Below are 20,164 nucleotides of genomic sequence, written 5' to 3' on the forward strand. Positions count from 1 at the left end.
TGCTAAAGGGCCGTTATTGTAGGCTACAGGAGCCTCTTTCTTACATTATAGTATGACCTGAAGGGACCAGCAACAAAGGACAATAAATAATCTTTACACTAGGTGCCTCATACACCCATACTAACAGCATCTCTGTTTGCAATTTAAAGTTACGTAGGAGTTAAAAGTGTAACGACTTCTAATTATGAAAATCCTGTCCAAAGGGACATGAGAGGTTCTCGCTGTTGAAGAGCTGACATTATTTTTTGACAGACACTGAAGTCAACTGAAGGCTGCAACATCTTTGGTTAATTTGCTTTTAAACAAGCATTTTTAGTGGCTTTAGAGGTAAAATTTAAATAATGAATCTTTGTTTGAGAAAGGATTATGTGAAATATAGAGAGTAATTCCTTACATCAAATTCAATTACAAGCGGTTCATTTTTAAGCACAAACAGGCACAGATGTGCTCATACCCCAAAACAACCAAAGCAAAAGAGCAAAGAGAGCCCACTTTCCCTTCTCTTCTCTAGAACTGAGCTGACTGTAGATTCAATCACTTAGCCACAAACTGCACGCAAGCCAACGGAGCAGCTCTCCTACGGAGGACTGCAAGGACAACACAGCTATGGTCTGGTCCGTGTTTGGCAACAAAGAGCACAGGAATGAAATCTGATGCCCAACATCACAACTTTAAGACACAGTCAAATGGCTATTATTTTCACTGCCAGAACTAAACTTTATTTCCATGTGTATTACATACTGGTATTTGATGCCAAGTACATTAAAATTACTTTAACAGAGGATTTAAGTGAGGAATATCTATTCTTCACTAAACAAGTTAGGAAGGAATGTAAAAACCTATAAGAAAAAAACCTGTTTAAGCTTTGTTTTGATTTTGGCAAACCAAACAGTTAAGTACTCTTCTGTTCTCTCCTCAGATCTTCCAAAGTACCAAAAAAGCATCTTTTCATAATCATGCAGCTGAAGAAAAAAAAATAGTCTTATAAAATCCATTTCTTATGCTAAATATGGTTACAAATAACAGTATTAAACACAAAACTCCCAATTCCTATTTTTAAATACAAATACTGTATTTATATTATGAAATGGGGATAATTAAAATATATCAATGACTACAAATCTAGTAATTTAAAGCAAACTTGAACATGCTGTTTGTTTTCATGTGGAAGAATTAGGATATTGTATGGTTCAAGCACTGCAGTAATTTCTGTCAACCCCTTGATGCCCAGAATGTCAAACCACCAGACACAGAGACATGTATTCAGGTCTGAATAGCACCAGGTGTTTCTCTTTTTCTTTTAAAGATATTAACATTTAATAAAATGAGTGATGTGACAACCTTCTGAAAGTGACATGCACAAGTAGACAATTTGCTTCAAGTCTCCAACTAATAAGCTAAAAGTTTTAGACAATACTGAACAATTACTAATGTGTTTCATGGTACACAAGAAAACAGTGCTTCCACAGTATATCCTCAGTTCTCAAGTACAAAAATATCAGTTATGGATAGTCAATAGTTATCAAAATTTTTTATTGGTACAGAATGAAAGCAGCATTTACTTTATTGTTTTTTAAACCATACATCATAAAATTCCCTAGTACACATGTGGAGGAGTGAAATAGGCTCTGTACTATTTACCTGCTACTGATCCTAGGTCCAGATTTAAAATCTTTCCTGGCCAAATACAAACAATATCATTAATAGCAAAGGGAAGGCAGTTCCTCAGTGTGAAAGGTCAGCATTTAGAGTCTTACTAAAGCACTATTTTTGAAACAATACATCACTTAAATGTATAATTACATACACTACAAGTGGAAAACAAGTTTTTATTAACAAGAACTATTGAGACTGGGCATAAACATCTTAACCACAAACCCTGGAAATATTATGGGTGCTTTGATGTGGCCCTTTTTGGTGAGAGAATAAGAACAATGAAGTATGGCTTTTCAGTCTTCCTTTAAAAGAACGGTTTATAAAATTTTGTAGGCTTAAATTATTTTAAAGTACCCCTAACAATTTTCTGTAACATCATTTACTAATTAGAAGCATTAATTACATCAGTATATTAAGCCATTGGCGGATAGTTGATCACCAGCATAACACAGGAGCCGTTTGCTTTTGCTGTTGTTTTTAAGTAAGGGAGGTACTTTTCTAGTGAGAGCCATCCTACGGTACTATCAAACATTTCAGAGGTTACTACATAGCTTCTCAAATAAAATCCTCAACAGTTTTGTTTTCCAGCAGATATTCAAATCAAGCATATGCAGAGAGCAAATACAATCAAGTGCAGACAGTTCAAAAGTATCTCTCAAACATATTGTTTTATAGTTACCCTCTGCAAAATAAAAGCCCCTCCTCACCTCAATGAGACAGGGCGAGAAGGGGAAACAGGTCTGCCATTCATGTAGGAGTTTGGCTAGCATAAAGTTTTATTAAAGTTGTTAACAAAAATAGTTAAACATTTTTACAATTTAACATCCAGTCTGACAAAAGGCAAATCAATGAAAAAAATACAAAAAAGTAAAAAAGTGCACTACCCAGTCCAGTATTTTGCTTTAAAGTCATGTCACTTACAGTATATGAAAAATAAACCCAGAAGTGTAATTACTTTAAAATACACCGCTTCCATATTTCAGTATTTTACACATATATTCTATAGTGGAAGAGGAGATCTCTTAAAAACTTTACTCTTAAAATATTGAGGTGCATACGCCAAGTGGGATAGACTTGGCAAGTTAAGTTGCAGTAGAGAATCCTTTCAAATTTGGCATTTCATTTACATACCTTACCGTGCCAGCAAGGTCTGTAGTACCTAAACCTTCTAGTAAGAACAGTCATTTTCTTCAATGCAGATTTACTAATACAGACAACTACAAGAAACAGTGAGGTCAGCAATTCTATGGGTTCTTAAGGAGATACGAGTCCTGATTTAGTCATCAAATGGTACAATGTCACAATAAACTTTAAGGCCATGTTTTATTTGCTGATTAATGGACAAAAGGCAATGGATTTCCCCCCCCAAATATTTTCTTGAAAGTCTGTGCTCATAAAAATCATGAAAAGTTGGAAAGACTTAATTATTGAAACTTTAAATATATTTTACACAATCTTGTTTGTACAAAAATACAAGTTAAATATAAACATAAAGCAATCATGATAATTTTATGTAAATCCATTTTGTGATATTCTGTTATATATAAAAAAGTTTCTCAGCTCTGTCTCATTTGTGAAAAGATCAATACCAGATTGAATCACTACTGGCAAAGGGCCCTAAAAAGCACACTTTAGCATTAAATATGTTTTACAATGTAAGTACCATTTCCTGATTTCATCTTTTCTAAAGACTGGCAAAAGATAGGGCAGTATGTCCATAAACCAACAAATAATTTGGCTACAATGTCATAAAACACAAACACACAAATCTGTACAATAAACCCAGTAGCTATGCAGTACATACTTGTTACACACACATACACAGACATGGAATGAAACTTAGTGAGACGCCATTTCTAGTTCACTGTTCTTCAGCCTGGCATTTTGTCTTACTTCATCAAATGAATATGACTTCGTTACCTTTCCATTCTTAAATACTGTATGAAGGAGATCCTGCAAGAAATACCACTGTTTTAGCAAGAGTGATTTGGCAAATGAACAAACAACATAGGTTACACAAACTCAAAAGCAAGCACCCAAATCAAGCCTGGTAAGACTAAAGCTTTAGACTGTCAAGATACTAAATTTTTACAGCTTCTTCTGACACTTTTCACTAATGGTTAGACAGAAGAAAGGATTTAGGCCATCCAGTGCACAGACAGAAGCTTTGTACTGAGTGGTCCTTATCTGTCCACATCTGGCCAAAGCCAAATACACACATGCTAAATATACCTTGCTAGAGCAGCTAGTAAGAAAGGCGACACTCAACGAATTAAATACAATTCAATTACAGAGGTTTAAATGAAATCTTTATTTCCTCTAGAGGAACTGTGAAAAAAAAAACATTAAAAAATTTTAAAAATGTTTCTTCACAGTACCCTTTGTACATATATTTTTTAAAACAGTGTATCACAAAGTGCTTGCAAAGAACACACAAAGAGCAATAAGCACAGCTTTGTACAGAAAAGTCAGCACAAAAGCAACGTTGACCGGTTGCTCTGCTTGACCTATTGCAAGGACCTATGGCTTTAGGGAAACGGACCCACGAAAGAGTACATTTCCCTGTTGTTTTCCAGGAAGCCCCAGAATCTGTACCACACAAATAAACCTCTCTAATATCCCAGGGCAGAAACTTTATAATTAATTATTTCACCTATCAAAAACAAAGGAACTATATATCACCTAATTTCAGAGCTGCAGTCTTGTGATTTGTTTTGAAGAGGTTTCTCACCATTAGGGCCCTCCCTCTCTACATATATATACATACATGAATGTTCATCACAAACATATGTACATGCAGATGTGTATAACTCGGAAAGTCTTTTTTCTTAGATCTTTGCATCCAGAGCACGTTATCTACAGTATACATACTTCAAGACAGAAAACAGACTGAGTTATCTCAGATCTCAGTTTTATGCTTACTGTTGCATAAAACGGCATGCCTAGTAGTACCCCTCTGCCTAGTAGCACAGAAATGTGCTTCTGTATACCAGAAAACTCAAGAAACTTCCAGCTTTTAAAGGCTGAAGTGTAATTTGATAACTGATTTTCAGTTCTCTTAAGTCAGGAAGAGACTCAACGTGCAGTTAAACATTTAATTGCTTGCACACTGAGAACATAAGAAGTATTACACTGAAAGTCTGAGATTGGCAGAAAGTTTGTGCTTATTTTACTGAAATAGCTTTTCATTTTACAATCGTGAAGAATTAACAGGGAAACTGAATTCCTGTTTTATATTTACCTCTTTGAAAATTGGGCAACTACTCCACATACAGAGCATTAACCCCTGAAGGAACTATTTAAAAATCTCAGTGGGGAAGTAGAAGCAAATTTAGTTACATCTGTCCCTCTCCCACCTCCAACTTAGGTCACTACTCAAATTGTGCAATATAGCTCACACAAAACTACTTGGCTAGCATATATTCTGCAACATTGACACATTAGTTTTGGGAAAAAGCAGCAATGTTCTCTTGTTTCTGGAGACAAACAAAAGAGAAAGATCCCTAATTGTAAAGCCTGAGCATTCTACTGGCATTCTAACATTCTGCTGTTACTGAATTTGGCACTGGGAACAATTCTGAGGTAATAAGATGGGAGTTGGAAAAAAAAAAAAAAGTCAATCAAAAAATAAATTCTGAAATTAAGTTATAACCTGCTTTTTCTTGGTCTATTTTTGCACCAAGAATGATGTACTACATTTTGGAATTCATACCTGTCCATACTCTTCAAGATCTCCCTTGCCTTCTTCAAGTGTCACATAATCTCCAGCAGGTGTCCTATGCAACGACAGTCGTCCTTTCTTTGACCTTTTGTTTGGATCAGCAACTGGATCCTTGAAGACATTTACCTAAAATGAAAAGAGTATTTTTTAAAAAGGAATGGGCTTTGTGGGGCTTGTGTACCTAATGCAGATGGCGGAACAGGAAATGTCAAACAGGTTTTCAAGTGGGGAGGCCTCTATTGAAAACATAATGTTAGAAGTTGTACCAAGACATACCCCGAGACCGTTGGTCACCACGTAACTACACTTGAAGGAACAGTTTAAGAGATCTCTGGTTAGTTTCTGCAACAAAGCTCCACCAGATCCAAAGGCAATATTCTCAATACTCCATTTATTCTTCTTCATTCCCTCCACAATCTAATAAGAAAAAGAAAATTATGATGGAGCGTACTTTTAGTCCATGCTATTTTTCCATAAAAATATTATTCTACTTAAACAAGATGCTTTTACAGACAATTAAACCAACTAACATTCAGTTTCCAGGAGATGTACATAACAATTCTGTCAATACTTGGCACGTTGTTTGCATTTTTATTTGTGATTGCAGCATGGCATAATTATAGAAAGCTTTTGCTGTAAAACTATTATCATGCCAGCATACATACTTCCCAAACTAGGGTAGCACAGTAATGCAATGCCCAGACAATCAGAGCTCTAAAGAAAATAGAAGATTTCATGGGAATATTGTAGAGCCTTCCGATTTCTCAGAATTATGGGAAGACCACAAAGCATAGCTTATATCCTGAAACAAAGCAGTCATCTTGCTCATCAACTCCAGAAAGTTATTACCCACTTTGACCAATGACTTCAACAGAGCAGTTCTCCTGAAAATCACATTGACTAGGATTAGATTAGCAATTTCAAAGATGGGTAATGGAAACACATAAAGCTGTTCAAAAAGTTTGCTTTGCCACCTTCTCAGGCAAGTACAGATCAATGTGAACTGCGCTGCTATCATCAGTCAAGTCAAAACTTACCATATCATTTCCCCCCACCCTCATTCTATCCAGACAAACATGACATCCTCTAGCCTGGAGTAATGGGTGCTAGTTTAGTCATGCTCATAAATGGCCAAGATTTGTTTCCCTGACTCGTTACCCTTATGACAGCCTGAAATGATGGTAATAGCCCCAATAAAAGAGTGTTTGAACTCCTACGTCCTAATCATTTTACTAACAAAGGTGCGCGAGAAAACTTCAGAGTGGGTGAAATGGCAAAACCCCATCCATCCAGAGAAAAGGAAAGTGAGAAGCAGAATGTAAGGACATAATCTATGGGGAAGAGTGCAGTTTCAAAAATCAACATAATCAAAATCTGGCAATCTTTTGTGCAGTCTCATCCCCCTGCATCGAAAAGAAATGCCAAAGTAACACTGAACAAGACTGTTTCAGGAGTTACTGTTGTCAAGCCATTTTTTTTAAGGGACAGCTAAGGCAAAATTAAAGTTTCATTCATTAGAGAAAAAAAAAAAAGAAAAAGAGATAATTCCAACTTCAGACAGTGGCAAACGGGTAGCCAGTGTAAACAAAAGAGCATACTAGTATTTTTTTTAATCCATTTAGTCACATGCAGACTGTCTCTTCACAGATACTCTCAGTCGGAATGCCTGACAAGAGGCCAGCCAACAGAAGGGGTAGACTGCAGAGCCATAACTTTTTGAGGGCATGCTCTCAACACCTTCCCACTACATTTTTAGCAGAGACTTCCTCAGCAGAGATTTCATCAGTGAGTTTCCATCATTTTAATGGTGCCAGCTTACTCAGCCTCCTCCAAGAAGCCAAGCAAAAAGAATCTCAGGCCCTACCACCATGACTTTCACTTAAGGGAACCCTTTGGAAGCTTTATATCCTGAACAAATACCCCCTCAACATGTGACAATCCTGCAAATTTTGGCAGTGGTCATCATATCCTTTCAGACAGTGACCATGCACAAAAGGAATCTGTATTTTCAAGTGATTAGGTTCTCCTGGAAGCAGTTAAAAGGGGTACTCAGGGAGGATAAAGGATTAAAATTAATTAAATTCTCCCTTAAGCAACTCAGAAGTAACTGAAGACAAAGGAAGGGTAAGAAAATGGATTTGCTATACCCTTTCCTTAAGCATAAGGCTTAATAAATAGTACCATAAGAAACCAGACTTGACCGGGCCCGCATATGGACTCTGCTTATCTATGCTGTCTTTTCAAAAGGCAAGTATAGGTATACTCCACCGAGACTCAAATCAAGTTCTGTCCAGATGCTGACCAAGCCTGAGCTAAGGTATTCCACTCCTTTCCTTACCCAGTTTTATAGATCAGGTCTGACACTGAACTCCCTTGAACATGCCCACAAGATGTAGCACAAAATACCCGGTATAAACAACATCCTACCAGGGCACACGATGCTTAGACTTCACGTTCACTGATCCTTGTGGGTTAACAGATGCCAGTACAAGTATAGTATAGCTGGGCCACAGCCGCTTAACCTTCTTGCCTGGGTGAGAAGAAACGTGAACCCTCTCTCAGCTAGTGTTCCTGCTCTCGTTTACAGACAGCTTGCTCACGTTGTGCCACAGGCACAACTCCTCACTTACCCTGGGTGGAGAACTGGCTTCCACCTTTCCACTCTCTCCCAAGGAATTTTTCCTTACTCTGACTAATCTTTGGCTAGCGAGGGGAGGAAGGAAAGGGACATCGAGACTAAGCTGGAAGAGAGCTCTGACTGTACCAGTGACGTACAGCAGAGGCCCATCCTTAGCTATGGGGAAGAGATGGCAAGCAGCAGCAGTAACAGGGAAGAAGAAAAGGGGGAGATCTGAAACGACTAAGCCTCCCCCCAAAGGAAAGCAATACAGAAGAATTTCTTGTCTCACACCTTCAAACCTATGCAGGCAGAACAGTTCAGGTGTCAAGGTTCTGACCAGCTTCCTCTGACCATCATGAGCATGATTAATGCATCAACTGTGACTCCAGATTAGAGGATCTTCTTTGAATAAAAATTTAAAAGACATCTGGAAATTGAATGTTCAAAGAAAATCCTTTGAAAGTGTAGTATATTGTGGAGTTAGCAGATTGGAATGATTTTAAAAAGTGAAAATGCTAGAAGAAAGTCAGAAAAGGTTCCTTACCTGTTCTACCAGCATCCCCTATTAAAACAAAGAATTTTAAAATCCAGTTTATATTCCGAGTTGTTTTCTATATTCTTGTTTCAGCTAGTTTGGATACTTAAATAAGACTGATTGGTCATTACTCATTCTAGATTTTCCTATGGTACCCGTTACCTTCCATCTGATACATAACAATAAATCATGCCTAGAATCTAAGACTGATATGGAGTAATTAGAATAATGACTTGCATAGGCTATGAGAGGGGGGGAAAAAAGATGGCCACAATAATACATTTATATTTGTTCATGTAAGCTCCTTTTTGAAAAGGATGAATTATACTTCAGGGTTGTGTGTGTGGTTTTTTTGTTGTTGTTTGGGGTTTTTTTGTTTGTTTGTTTTTTTTTTTTTTTTTTTTTTTTTTTTTTTTTAAATGGCAAGCTATTACCCAGTCTTCCAAAAGTCAGCATGGTAACCTTTGTTTTGCTGACATAAGAGGATAAAGAGATCCATGAAATTTAAACATGACTAAAATTGGGCTGCAAGATCATGGTCTTTTTGCTCCAACATAACTTGCTGCTGTCAAATCAGAAGTGTCTCTTTCCCTCCTGCCTGCTTCTTCCAGCTGAAAACAACAGTTTATTTTCTCTCCTGTATTGTGCTCGTGAGTACTGGCCTCTTTTTGGGGCCAACGTAATTCTCTAAACCACAAATTTGATCACTTTTGGCTGAGTTAGTTTGCTGCTACATGTGCCGGCTAAATTACTTTAATGACCAGCACGGTTCAATGACCAAAGCTGACACGAGGTGCGCAGCAAGCTGACAGAGTCAGGAAGAGAAGAGAAGGCGGCCGCCAGGCAGCAGTGAGTTAGGTCTGCTCTGTATGTCTTGTGGAACTGGATCTTCAGCTCTCTTCTACTGTGTAGTACAGGTAGACTGTTCCTCATCATCAGTTACAGTCTGATGAGGAAAATATGTAAACAGGCAGATCATCTGAACAAAGACTTGCTCCTTCTGCCTCTTAGCCTCTCCCATTAGATGCTGAAATTATTTTCCTGCTCTATTTAGAACTTAGAAAGCAGTGCATTTCTTCCTCTAATGTACAGATTTTAAATACTAGTTTTAATATTTTGATTACTGTTGATGCTATGAGCATCCTTGAATTTTGTCCAGTGTAACTTTCAGAAAGGAACCTTTGAGTTCCTTACAAGAAAGAATTCATAGTCCAATTTCTTTCCCGTCATGACTCATGAAAAATCTCAACCACAACATACTTTGCCTAACAGGGGCATCAGTCCTGTCAAACGGTTGTCAAGAACAAGCAGAGGTTTATTAAAAAAAAAAAGTCTCTTCCCCTAGTATTTAATAAGACTTTCTTCCAGCTATTAACCTCTCATGCTAGTGTTCTGTTAAGCACATTAGCACAGTTCTATATTCTCAAAAAGCCACACTGGACAAAAAAAGATGAAGTAAAATAAAATTTGCTTTAAAGGCTATTGGATGAGGAACAAAACTGTAGTGCGTGACTGCACTACAGTTGGCATATCAGGTAAAAATCTCAACGTTAACTGCTCTCTAAGGATCTGCGTGACAAATTTGAGTTCTGTCTTTGAGGTTCACATTATGTGCCCACGTTAGATATGCAGATAGTTTCAGACTAACTAAAAAACAAGCCTGATGTCTCTCTTAGTCCTAATTTTGAGAAGCAAAATTTAAATTAAATTTATCCAACTTATTTCTGTTTCTGAACTTGAATACAGCTGAAGATCAATGATCCAGGACAAACCTGATAAAGTCAAGTCCTCCTCCTTTTACATGCCCCTCATCATCTGTAGTTACTGCAGCCTGTACCTTTGTAAACACATTATATTGTTTACTATCTCCATCTACTCAATAGTGGTGAATTTGTAACTAGTTTCAAGCACACAGCATCTACTAAATAACCAATTTTTGTTTTGATGAAATTGCACTTTTGACTCAGACTACAGTCTAATCTGTTATACATATTTTCGGGGCTTTCAACAATCCTTATTCTACTAGTTGCCAAATCAATGAACTCACTTCCCTTACCCTTGTTTTTAAAAAGTCTCCTTCAGAACTACACCTTCAATATTTGAGTGCAAGCATACTTCAGATGGTACATAACTAATGAGCCAAACCAGTTAATTACTACTATTGATACAGCATAGCAATCAAGCAGTGTGCCTTAGATATCAACGAAAGGACCAAACACTGCCAGACATTGATCTGAATTAGACTTGACAAGCAGGGCGAAAGCAAACAAAAGGAGAGACAGTGGGAGGAGAAGGGTTACAACAGAGGGATTAGGAAGTGCCTTTTAGTTTTTTTATGCATCTTAATAATTCCCTGTGGAGTTTTAATGAATTTGTTTTACGCATTAGGATATCGCTGCCAGTGTCTGGAATGAAGGGCAGGGTGGGGTCAGCAGTCTCTGCTGCAATATCTGACGAGTCATAACAGAGTCCAGATTAAATATCAACATTGCCACTGTCACCCTGACACACAAACAGGATCTCCTACCTCTTGCAGTGTGTTGATATCCACACCATCCCCTTGAATAACTCTGAGATATGGTGGCAGCAATTTGTAGCCTTTTGAGTTCTCTGTAATGGGGAACTTCTTCCCTAAGATCTCCAAGACCTATTGAAAAGAGAAGGGAGACAGTTCAAAATAAAAATAAAACCCTGCCATTCCAATAAAGAAACAATTTCCACATTTGAGTCACGGTGACTCTCTCAAAAAAAGAGAAAAATCCATAAATATACCCACATATCCTGGTCTAAATCTATCCACATAGGCACACAAACAAAAAGCATGCCAGCCGTTGTGGTGGAAGCCATTAGATTAAAGCAGTCACAGACCATTTGGCCTTTATAAACTTGTACCCAAAAGCTAATCAGAACCATGTTTCCTTCCCTTCTTTCTTTGGTTGCTGCAAGTTTTTGCTATTAAATGTGCAACTGAAGATTCTGCTCTTCTTTTGACCTCCCTTAAGATGGTGGATGAGGCTTTCAGTTTTCTACAATTTTGTAAGCCATCAATAATTAAAATGAAACACTTCAGTTAGGAGTTTTTCTTATCAGCTCTGATAAAGATTATTCAAAGTGATATGTCACTTGTCCCAAAGAAAAAAAAAAAAAGTGTTAAAACTGTATGGATCTAATTTGATAGAGTACCAACATAACTAAAGTCCGCCCTACTTCCTTATTAAAACAGTACTGACAGCTACTCAAATTCAGAGGTATCAACAGCTTTTATTATAGAACTGCAACAATCATTACGCTCTGTAAAGAGCTACAAGGCAAGATGCATTTTTCAACTTGGAGGTCGTGTGCCACTGACTTAAATGCATGTCTTACAAAGGGCAGAATAATACTAAACATGCAGCATAAAATAGTGAATTACATTAATACAGGACATCAACATACCTAAACTTGGTGGTAAGAAGTCTTATTGGCCTGGCATTTATTAAGACTCAAGTTATTTCCTATTTTATTTGTTATTAAGTGATGAAAGTTTCTCTTTATACAATCATTCCAGCATTATTAGACCAGCAAAACTGGTAACTGTTGTAAAAGCTTCAAGAACAGGTTTGATGAAAAAGATTAAACTATTCAGACTGCAAAAGAGTTTCCATATCTATATTGAGATAAGATAAACGTTTACATTTTTCATAGGTCCAAATTATCCAGCATCAACTACATACCATGCATACCAAGTTAGAGCATTATGCTTCCTATGTTTGTTAGCTGGTTATTACAAGACAAACAATTGCCCTTCCCAACCTTGTATATGAATGACTTGAAGAAAGGATTACCTTTAAAACAGTGTCAAGGGGATTCCCAGAATCTGGTCTAATAATAAGTGGTGCCTCTGGACTTCGGGCTTCAATTATATGCCTTAAGTCATCACCCCATATTTTTTCACAAGCATTGTAAATGTCGTAGCTGTCACTAACCACAGATACAGGCACTGAAGAAAACTGTGTCACTATGTGTTCAAAAGCATCTTTTTCATGATCTTTCCCCCAAGCTGTTATTGTACTGTAAAGTCAATTGAAAAATCCATATTAGAACAGCATTTATATGTTAAATCACACATTCTATATTTCCTACCAGCAACAGTTCAAGATAATGATAGGCAATATGATTACAAGACAGCATAAACTATGTGTTTATCAGCTCTGTGTTGCATGGATAGTAAATATACCATATACTAAATAAACAGCACCCTGGATTTATCTTTGGCAACTCAGACGAACACTTGACACATTAAACTTCTTTCACATGTAAATGTGAATTTTTTTTTTTTTTTTTAAACATTTGTGATAGAGTTTCTCTTTTAAATCTGAAAATCAGACAGTTAGGGAACTACAGATCCAAGAACAGAACATCTGCTCTGGCAGCTTCAGACTACCAAATGGGAAGTAGAGAACTAGCAGCTTATGTTAGAAAAATCTTAGAAGAAAACACGTCTATTTTCTTTGTTAATAGTGATAGAAAACCATTATGCTCACTCATACAAACATTCTTCTAGAGGAACCTCAGGGCATTACCCTTGGTACAAGGGTACAGCCAAGCACATAAAACAGAGTTGCTAAGAGAGGTAATGAGTTACTGAATGTCAGTGGATCTGCAGTAGCTGTTCTGTAGGTAGCTGCCACAGACCAGCTGACATCACTGACTTTAGTAACTTGTGTGTGAACACCAAATAACGCTCTCATGCAAAGCATAGGTGTGCAGTAAGAGCTAGCGGGCATTGAATTTGTACCGTAAAATGCTAGCATTAAGTACTGTGTAGACAAGCCCCAGATCACAGTAGTGAAGATAAAAAACAAAATTTGTTTCAGAGCAGTGGGGCAGCCCGAGGAACAAACCTGGTGGAGCGCCAGAGGCAAGCATCACACCCACAACACAACCTCGTATTGCAGGTTGTGGAACAGTAGAACAATTCTGGAAAGATTTGGGTCTCTTGCACGAAAACCTTTTCATGTATAAACTTGGAAGGGGTGACTGCAGTCTGTATTTGGCAATGAGAACTTGAACTAAGGCAGTTTAAGCTGTCTGCTTTCATCCCACTACTTCAATACGCTGTGCAAAAGATGCTTGTTCTCTGACTCTGTGTGTTTGCTTCCATTACAATGAGTTCTACAGTTGTTTGGGCCATCATTTTTGGATTTAACTGTGGTATTAAGCTAAGCTAAGATGTTTCAGACAAACTTTGTCTACTGATAAAGCAGGAGTTCTAGAACAGCACTACAGCAATGGTCCAGAAAGTTATATGAAGCAGTGTTCCTTTAAAGATGATCACTGTGATCACCCTATGAGGACTATTCATGTAAGCCTTTCTATTATCTGTCTTGCAATCCTAAGTGAAAATATTCACTATTTAAAAGCACTAGATTTTGTACTAGATAAGAAAATAACCAACCATCCCTTCCTTTATATTCTGCTCATTTCAGTATGCAGACATGCAAGTGAAATCCAAGGATTTGCATTCACTCCTGACCTTGTACAGGATTGGGATATAAAAAAAATGAGAGCGCCTGTTTGAGATCAGTTCCTTACTCTCAAAAAAACTCATTCACAATTCTTAGTGAGAGATCAAGGATTTACCATTGGGTGAATTAGTTATACTGATGGGAAGCTTTAGAACAACTGCCTCTTCTGGCAGAAGAACATGATCTGGGAGAGTCCAGAATTGCAACTTACATGGTTTTCCATTTTAAGATTTTATCTTTAAAACAAAATTTAAAAGTTCATAATGTGAATCCTCAATATCTACTTTAACCTGCAAGCCTTCAAGTCCATTCTAAAAAGAATCATCCAAATTTACTTAGATGCTGATAAGAAGGTCATAGTTAAAAACATTTAAAACACATTTATAATTAAGAACAACCATGCCACTGTTGCGCCCCTAGAACATACAGAGGCATCAGTATTGAACTTCAGCCTCAACAGCTGGATCAGTCATGGCTAATACTGTATAAGTGAAACAGCTTAATATTTCTGGATGCAAAAGATGGACAAGAAAAAACTACATTTTGTTAAACTATATTTAAAAAGGCTTTAATAGCCCAGTATCTTACCTGTGTTCAGCAGCTGGAACAGAATATCCTGGAACTGGATCTTTTGTACCGTAGTACTTTTTAATTAATGCAATTCCTGCTACAGTGTCTGTTCCTTTGAAGTTCACCAAATGAGCTGAAGCTCCTATTCCTGCAGTCTGAAAAAGATAAAACTTCCAGTTGCCACGCCAAATATAGAAGCCTAAATCCAGTCACCGCCTAGCACTAGTTTGTAACAGCAAACCGCTGACTTGGTTCCTGTTTCACCAATACCCTCTGCATGCATTTACACAGGAAAGACAGCTTCCACACAGAAGAAAGCTCTCCTGGACTAGTGCTAACAGTTCAGACACGTACCCACCCCAGATCTCCCCCCTCCACCACGAGTCCAAACACAGTGCTCTATGCATTCACAATTTCACTGCTGAACTGGGACACAATTGTTAACAGATACACGTTACAATCCTTTATAGTTAAGAACAATTAGACTTCTCAAATCATTAGACAAGTAGCATTACCTCTTGTGAAGAAACTCCTCTGTAGCCGAAGTCATGCAGTTTATACTCCAGTCCTTCTAAGCTGCCGGAAGTCTCTAGCAAATATTTGGCCAAAATCTTTTTTTGCTCTCTAGAGTTTGTAGCCACTGTGATCGGATACCATGACTGCACAAGAATAGTCTAAAACAAAACCCATCACATTATTAGGTTTACATTTGCTTAGGACTTAAAAATCCCCACTTGGCATTTAATCAATCAGGCACAAAAAGGTCTATTTATTTTCATCACCCATTCAGAAAGCCCTGATGCCTCCAGCAGTTTGCTTTAGGGCTAAAGTAGTTAGCCTTTACAATACCTTTATAAGGTAGGCCAGGTATTGACTATCTCAGGAGTTTTCACTCCCAAGCTACAGACACACGATTCCCCCCAACCTCTTTTCCTTGTGGATAAAAGTACTGTTGCGAATTTCCTGTAAAATTATTACAATCTCTTGCCAGGCAGTGGGAAAAGGTCTGTGTGAGAGCACTAAAAAAAGAAACCAGGCTTACTTAAAGCAGAAAATGAAAGCTGCCAGAGATTCCCCTTAAAGCAATATGGGATTCAGCCTTTAATTTAAGTGCATTAATATTTACTTAGAAAAAACACGTTAACTTTCCAAAACTGACCTCAATCCAATTTGTGAGCCAGTAGCACTCCGGATCTGTGTTTTCTACTGTGAAAAGAACATTTCCTCTGGGAATTACAGAGCCCTCAGGAACAGCCTTTATTTCTATAGGAAGATGGCCATCGTATTTCTGTGTAAGAAACAGTAATATCGTTAGACGACAGGAAAGATTGGGACCTTCCCCTCCTTTATTTTACTGCAATGGATAAAATTCAGTCTATGAGTTTACTGATAAAGCTTTTTTCTTCTTAATTTCTTTCAACTCTAAAAATAACTTTGTTTGTACACCCACCCGCCAGCCCAAATAAATAAAAAAATCTGCATTTATCAAAAAAGGAGGAAAATCCTGTAGCCTAAAAGATAGTCTCCTTACCAAACCAAACGATGGTTATCAGTTGTATTCCTTGTGCAAATTGAGTCAGGAAGGCTTAAATATTCTGTGAGTTCTACTCACAGAACAAGAAATATTTGCTACTCAGTTTTCTTCAGTGCTTTCACATGAAGTAAGCTAAAAAAAGTTTAGCTATTATCTAGGCCTTCAAAAAAATCCCTATTTTTGCTTAGTATAGATGTGTGCTTTGTTAATTTATTACAGCAGGATCCATTCAATATGTATTTTAAATAATATTTCATCATCTCAATTATTCACTAAGCATGAAATCTAATCTTAAAGTGTCATTCTTTTGTCAAATTCAGTCTTTCATCCCTGAAGGACTAAAATTTGTGTGAAATATGCCTTTTCAAAAAGAGCAAGTTGCAAACAGCAACTCTAAAAGAGTAATTACAACTTTCTGACAGAGCTTTGCAAGCTAAACTGATAATATTTAAAATGTTTTGTATATTAATGTTTTTTGACAGAAAGCTTCTCATGAGATATTTTTTAAAGGCAACAAAAATTGCATTAATTCAGAGGGGGGGATGCAGGAAGGCTTCTTTTGACTAAACCAAAATGGAACAGAATTAGTTAAACCACATTAAAACTCAGTGTGGAGAGACATGCAGCATTGAAAGTGTATTAGTTCAGTTTAGCCAAAGAGGGATCAAGATTACTTTAAATACAGATGAGAGCAGTTCACAATGTATAATGTAGCTTAAACACAAATATGGATTGAATTCCTATCTGTAGTTATTTGAAATGGATGCAAGTCCTCTACAGACCTCTCCGTAACTCCCTCTTAGAAAACAGTGGTTTTATTTACCTTGCTGTCATTTGCAAGATTTAGTTGAAATTTACTTTTTTCTTGCACTCCTTATGGTCCACCCTGGTTGCAAGATGACATCCAGACATATTCACAGACAGATGCCACCATAAAATACAGTCAGGGTATCCAGGGAAAATTAAATGCAAAGAACTACAAATTGTGTTTTCAAGCGCCAAAAATATCCATTCACTAGAACCCACAATGAAACTTAGCTTTTAATTAATCTGCAGAGATTAGAACAGCTCTGATGAATGCTATTCGTCTGAATCTGCTGCTTTTACTAAGAAGAGATGTTTGCAATTACTTGAAGACTGACACCTTTTTAAACAAAAGGGGAAGAGGATAATTGTGGAAGGACTTAATTTGGAAGTATTTGTGTGTCAGAAGTGCTCAAGCCTTGTATTTCATAATAAAATTCAATGTAAGTAGCTCTGAAAAATTTAGGAAACAATGGAACAAAACATGTATTTTCTGGAACTATTTACACACACAGGACGTTGTAATGGTTTCTGCACTAGAATAAAAATGGTTATGATTAGTTACAGAAAGCAATGTAAATGATGCAGGCAACCACTAAGCACTATATTACATATGGAGACTTGCCAACAAGCCCCCACTTATATAGCTGGCTGACGGCAGCCATAAATCCTTATTACCTGCAAAGCCGTATTTGGCATCTGAAAGGATGAAAATCACTTTTCTCCAAGGAACTGCAATTATATGATTATTCTTTGACAGCTGCTACTCCCTGTACACTGAACATAAAAAGCTAAATTTATCCAGTCTTTACTATCATGGTGTCCTGGTTTCAGCTGGGATAGAGTTAATTTTCTTTCTAGTAGCTGGTATAGTGTTATGTTTTGGATTTAGTAGGAGAATAATGTTGATAGCAACAACTGAAAACATCAGTGTGTTAAGTAGTGTTTAGACCAAGTAGAGGATTTTTCAGCTTCTGATGCCCAGCCAGCAAGAAGGCTGGAGGGGCACAAGGAGTTGGGAAGGGGACACAGCCAGGACAGCCGACCCAAACTGGCCAAAGGGGTATTCCAGACCATGTGACATCATGCCCAGTACATAAACTGGGGGTAGTTGGCTGGGAGGGGCAGATAACTGGGCATCGGTCAGCGAGTGGTGAGCAATTGCACTGTGCATCACTTGTTTTGTATATATTTCAACTCTTATTATGGTCATTTTATTATTATTATCCTTATTATTTTCTTCCTTTCTGTTCTACTAAACTGTTCTTATCTCAATCCATGAGTTTTACCTTTTCCCTTCCGATTCTCTCCCCCATCCCACTGCGTGCGGGTAGAGTGAGTGAGCAGCTGTGTGGTGCTTAGTTGCTGACTGGGGATAAACCATGACACGGTTAAAAGGAGAGACTGCTGTATTTATTCTACAGATGATTCATAAATCCTTCATTATCTCATACTATTCTCATAAATTTTTACCTCCAGAATATAGTTCCATCCCTTTTCATTGAAGACATCATCTTGAAAATGCTCCCTATATACTTCTTTGGCTTCCCTGATTTTCTCTTTGGTCACCACTTTACCTGTGGTTTCAGAAACAGATGAAAGCTTAGAAACTTACAACACTCGTCAATTTATAAAATAAACAACAAAAAGGTTCAGACACAGAAGTCACTTTGCCTCCAACAAAGACATGGAGAACCTGTCAAATGCAGTACTCTAGCTATGTTAAAACCAAATTTTACTTTTATTTTTTATATAGATTAGGATGTCCAAGAAACCAACAATAAGATACACTTGTGGTCTGCAGGTGACTCAGGAACAATTTGCGATTATTACTCTTTTATGACGGTCAAAAACCCGTCATGAGTTTTAGTAGCAGTGCTTTTCACAGAGGAACGTGACAACTGTGCAAGTTGGCACAGGCGACAAGACATAACCAGACTACTACAAGGGTTAAGCTATGCTGCTCCAGGGAGAATCCCTGTGGAGAGGCCTTACAAACAGTCTTTAATTGACCACCTTGTGATAGGAACTGACAGACTAACCACATTATTTGAATAAGCATTGCTACTGCTGTAGGACCAGTCATCTACTGGAAACATTAGAGAACAATTCTCAGATTGCTAAAGAGAAAAGAAACAAGATTATCAAGTGTTTGATTATAGTGGAATTCCAATCTTTGGCAGAATTGGCAGACACATTTATGAATTGCGGATCAAGACAAAGATATATAAGCCATACGACTAAAGCTTTCCTTCTAAAGCTTGGCAGAAGACAAGTTGCATTCAGGTCAGAACAGGTGATATTTGCACATAATGCAAAAAAGCAAACAAAATCTTAAGCGTGCACCAAGGAATTTTCAGATGTTACTCTTAAAGTTGTCAATATTGAAAACACTTTCACATGTAGCTGCCATATTCAATGATCTAAGCTGAATGGCAACCAAAATTTAAGGGAAATTAAAAACATTATTAGTTTACACAGTAAATAAACCAGCAAATACAGGCTAACATTTATATTCAAAATGCAAAATGTGTTTTCCCTCTAATCTTCTATCTTCTTGTGATTCTATGCAGTCTTGCTCTATTTCCATTCATTTCAATTTAGCCCACTGAAGCTGGGATATGAACACCTCTTTGTTTTTAATAAACCATTGGTATAAATAAACACAGTAGAGAGGTGTCTGAATTAAGAAGTCAATACCATTTTATGAGGGTGGACATCTCATTTTCAGAATCACATAAATAAGATCTTATGCATGTCACTACCTATGCTGTGCCAAGGCAACCTGGAATTGTTTCAACTGTAAGGCTCCAGCCTTGAGAAAAATTAAGATATTTATTTACAGGTAGAGTTTTACTGGAATTTGAGACAGTTACCTTTTAAGTATTTATTCAGAATGTACTGCAAACCATAAAAAACAGTTTCTTCATATTTCACTTTCCTTAATTTGGAATTTTCAGTCTTCTTTTCACGACATTCAAAGTAGGAATATACTTTGCTTGTGTTAGGTGGGTATTGCTTGTAGTGTGTAACCTACATTAAGAAAAACTTCAGTAAGAGCTCAAAACATCACTGCAAAACACAATCATATTTGTACGTTAAAGCTGAGAGTAACTCCCAATGCTTCTGGACTATTGTTATTTATCCCTTCACACTCCCCGCAGTAGGTATTTAGGGGATTTCCCCTTCTTTAGGTGCCTTCAATTTTCAGTTCAAA

At 37.2% G+C, this 20,164-nt stretch overlaps 1 protein-coding gene across 5 annotated transcripts in view; it reads right to left on the reverse strand.

Moving 5' to 3' along the window:
- Positions 1 to 691: 691 nt before the first annotated feature.
- NAMPT (nicotinamide phosphoribosyltransferase) overlaps positions 692 to 20,164 on the reverse strand; it is a 30,725-nt gene continuing 11,252 nt past the window's right edge. For 4 of the 5 annotated variants that reach the window (XM_049813712.1, XM_049813713.1, XM_049813714.1 and 1 more), the window contains 11 exons: positions 19,824 to 19,980; positions 18,421 to 18,524; positions 15,769 to 15,897; positions 15,125 to 15,283; positions 14,628 to 14,764; positions 12,357 to 12,582; positions 11,060 to 11,179; positions 8,542 to 8,559; positions 5,654 to 5,794; positions 5,369 to 5,503; positions 692 to 3,609 (listed from right to left, as the gene is read on the reverse strand). In XM_049813712.1, coding sequence (XP_049669669.1) covers positions 3,496 to 3,609; positions 5,369 to 5,503; positions 5,654 to 5,794; positions 8,542 to 8,559; positions 11,060 to 11,179; positions 12,357 to 12,582; positions 14,628 to 14,764; positions 15,125 to 15,283; positions 15,769 to 15,897; positions 18,421 to 18,524; positions 19,824 to 19,980 — 1,440 coding nt within the window. In that variant the 3' untranslated portion in view covers positions 692 to 3,495. The remainder of the gene's footprint in view (positions 3,610 to 5,368; positions 5,504 to 5,653; positions 5,795 to 8,541; positions 8,560 to 11,059; positions 11,180 to 12,356; positions 12,583 to 14,627; positions 14,765 to 15,124; positions 15,284 to 15,768; positions 15,898 to 18,420; positions 18,525 to 19,823; positions 19,981 to 20,164) is intronic. The other variant, XM_049813717.1, reaches the window with a different exon arrangement.

Source organism: Accipiter gentilis, chromosome 11 (genome assembly GCF_929443795.1).
Source record: "Accipiter gentilis chromosome 11, bAccGen1.1, whole genome shotgun sequence".
NCBI classification, from domain to species: domain Eukaryota; kingdom Metazoa; phylum Chordata; class Aves; order Accipitriformes; family Accipitridae; genus Astur; species Astur gentilis.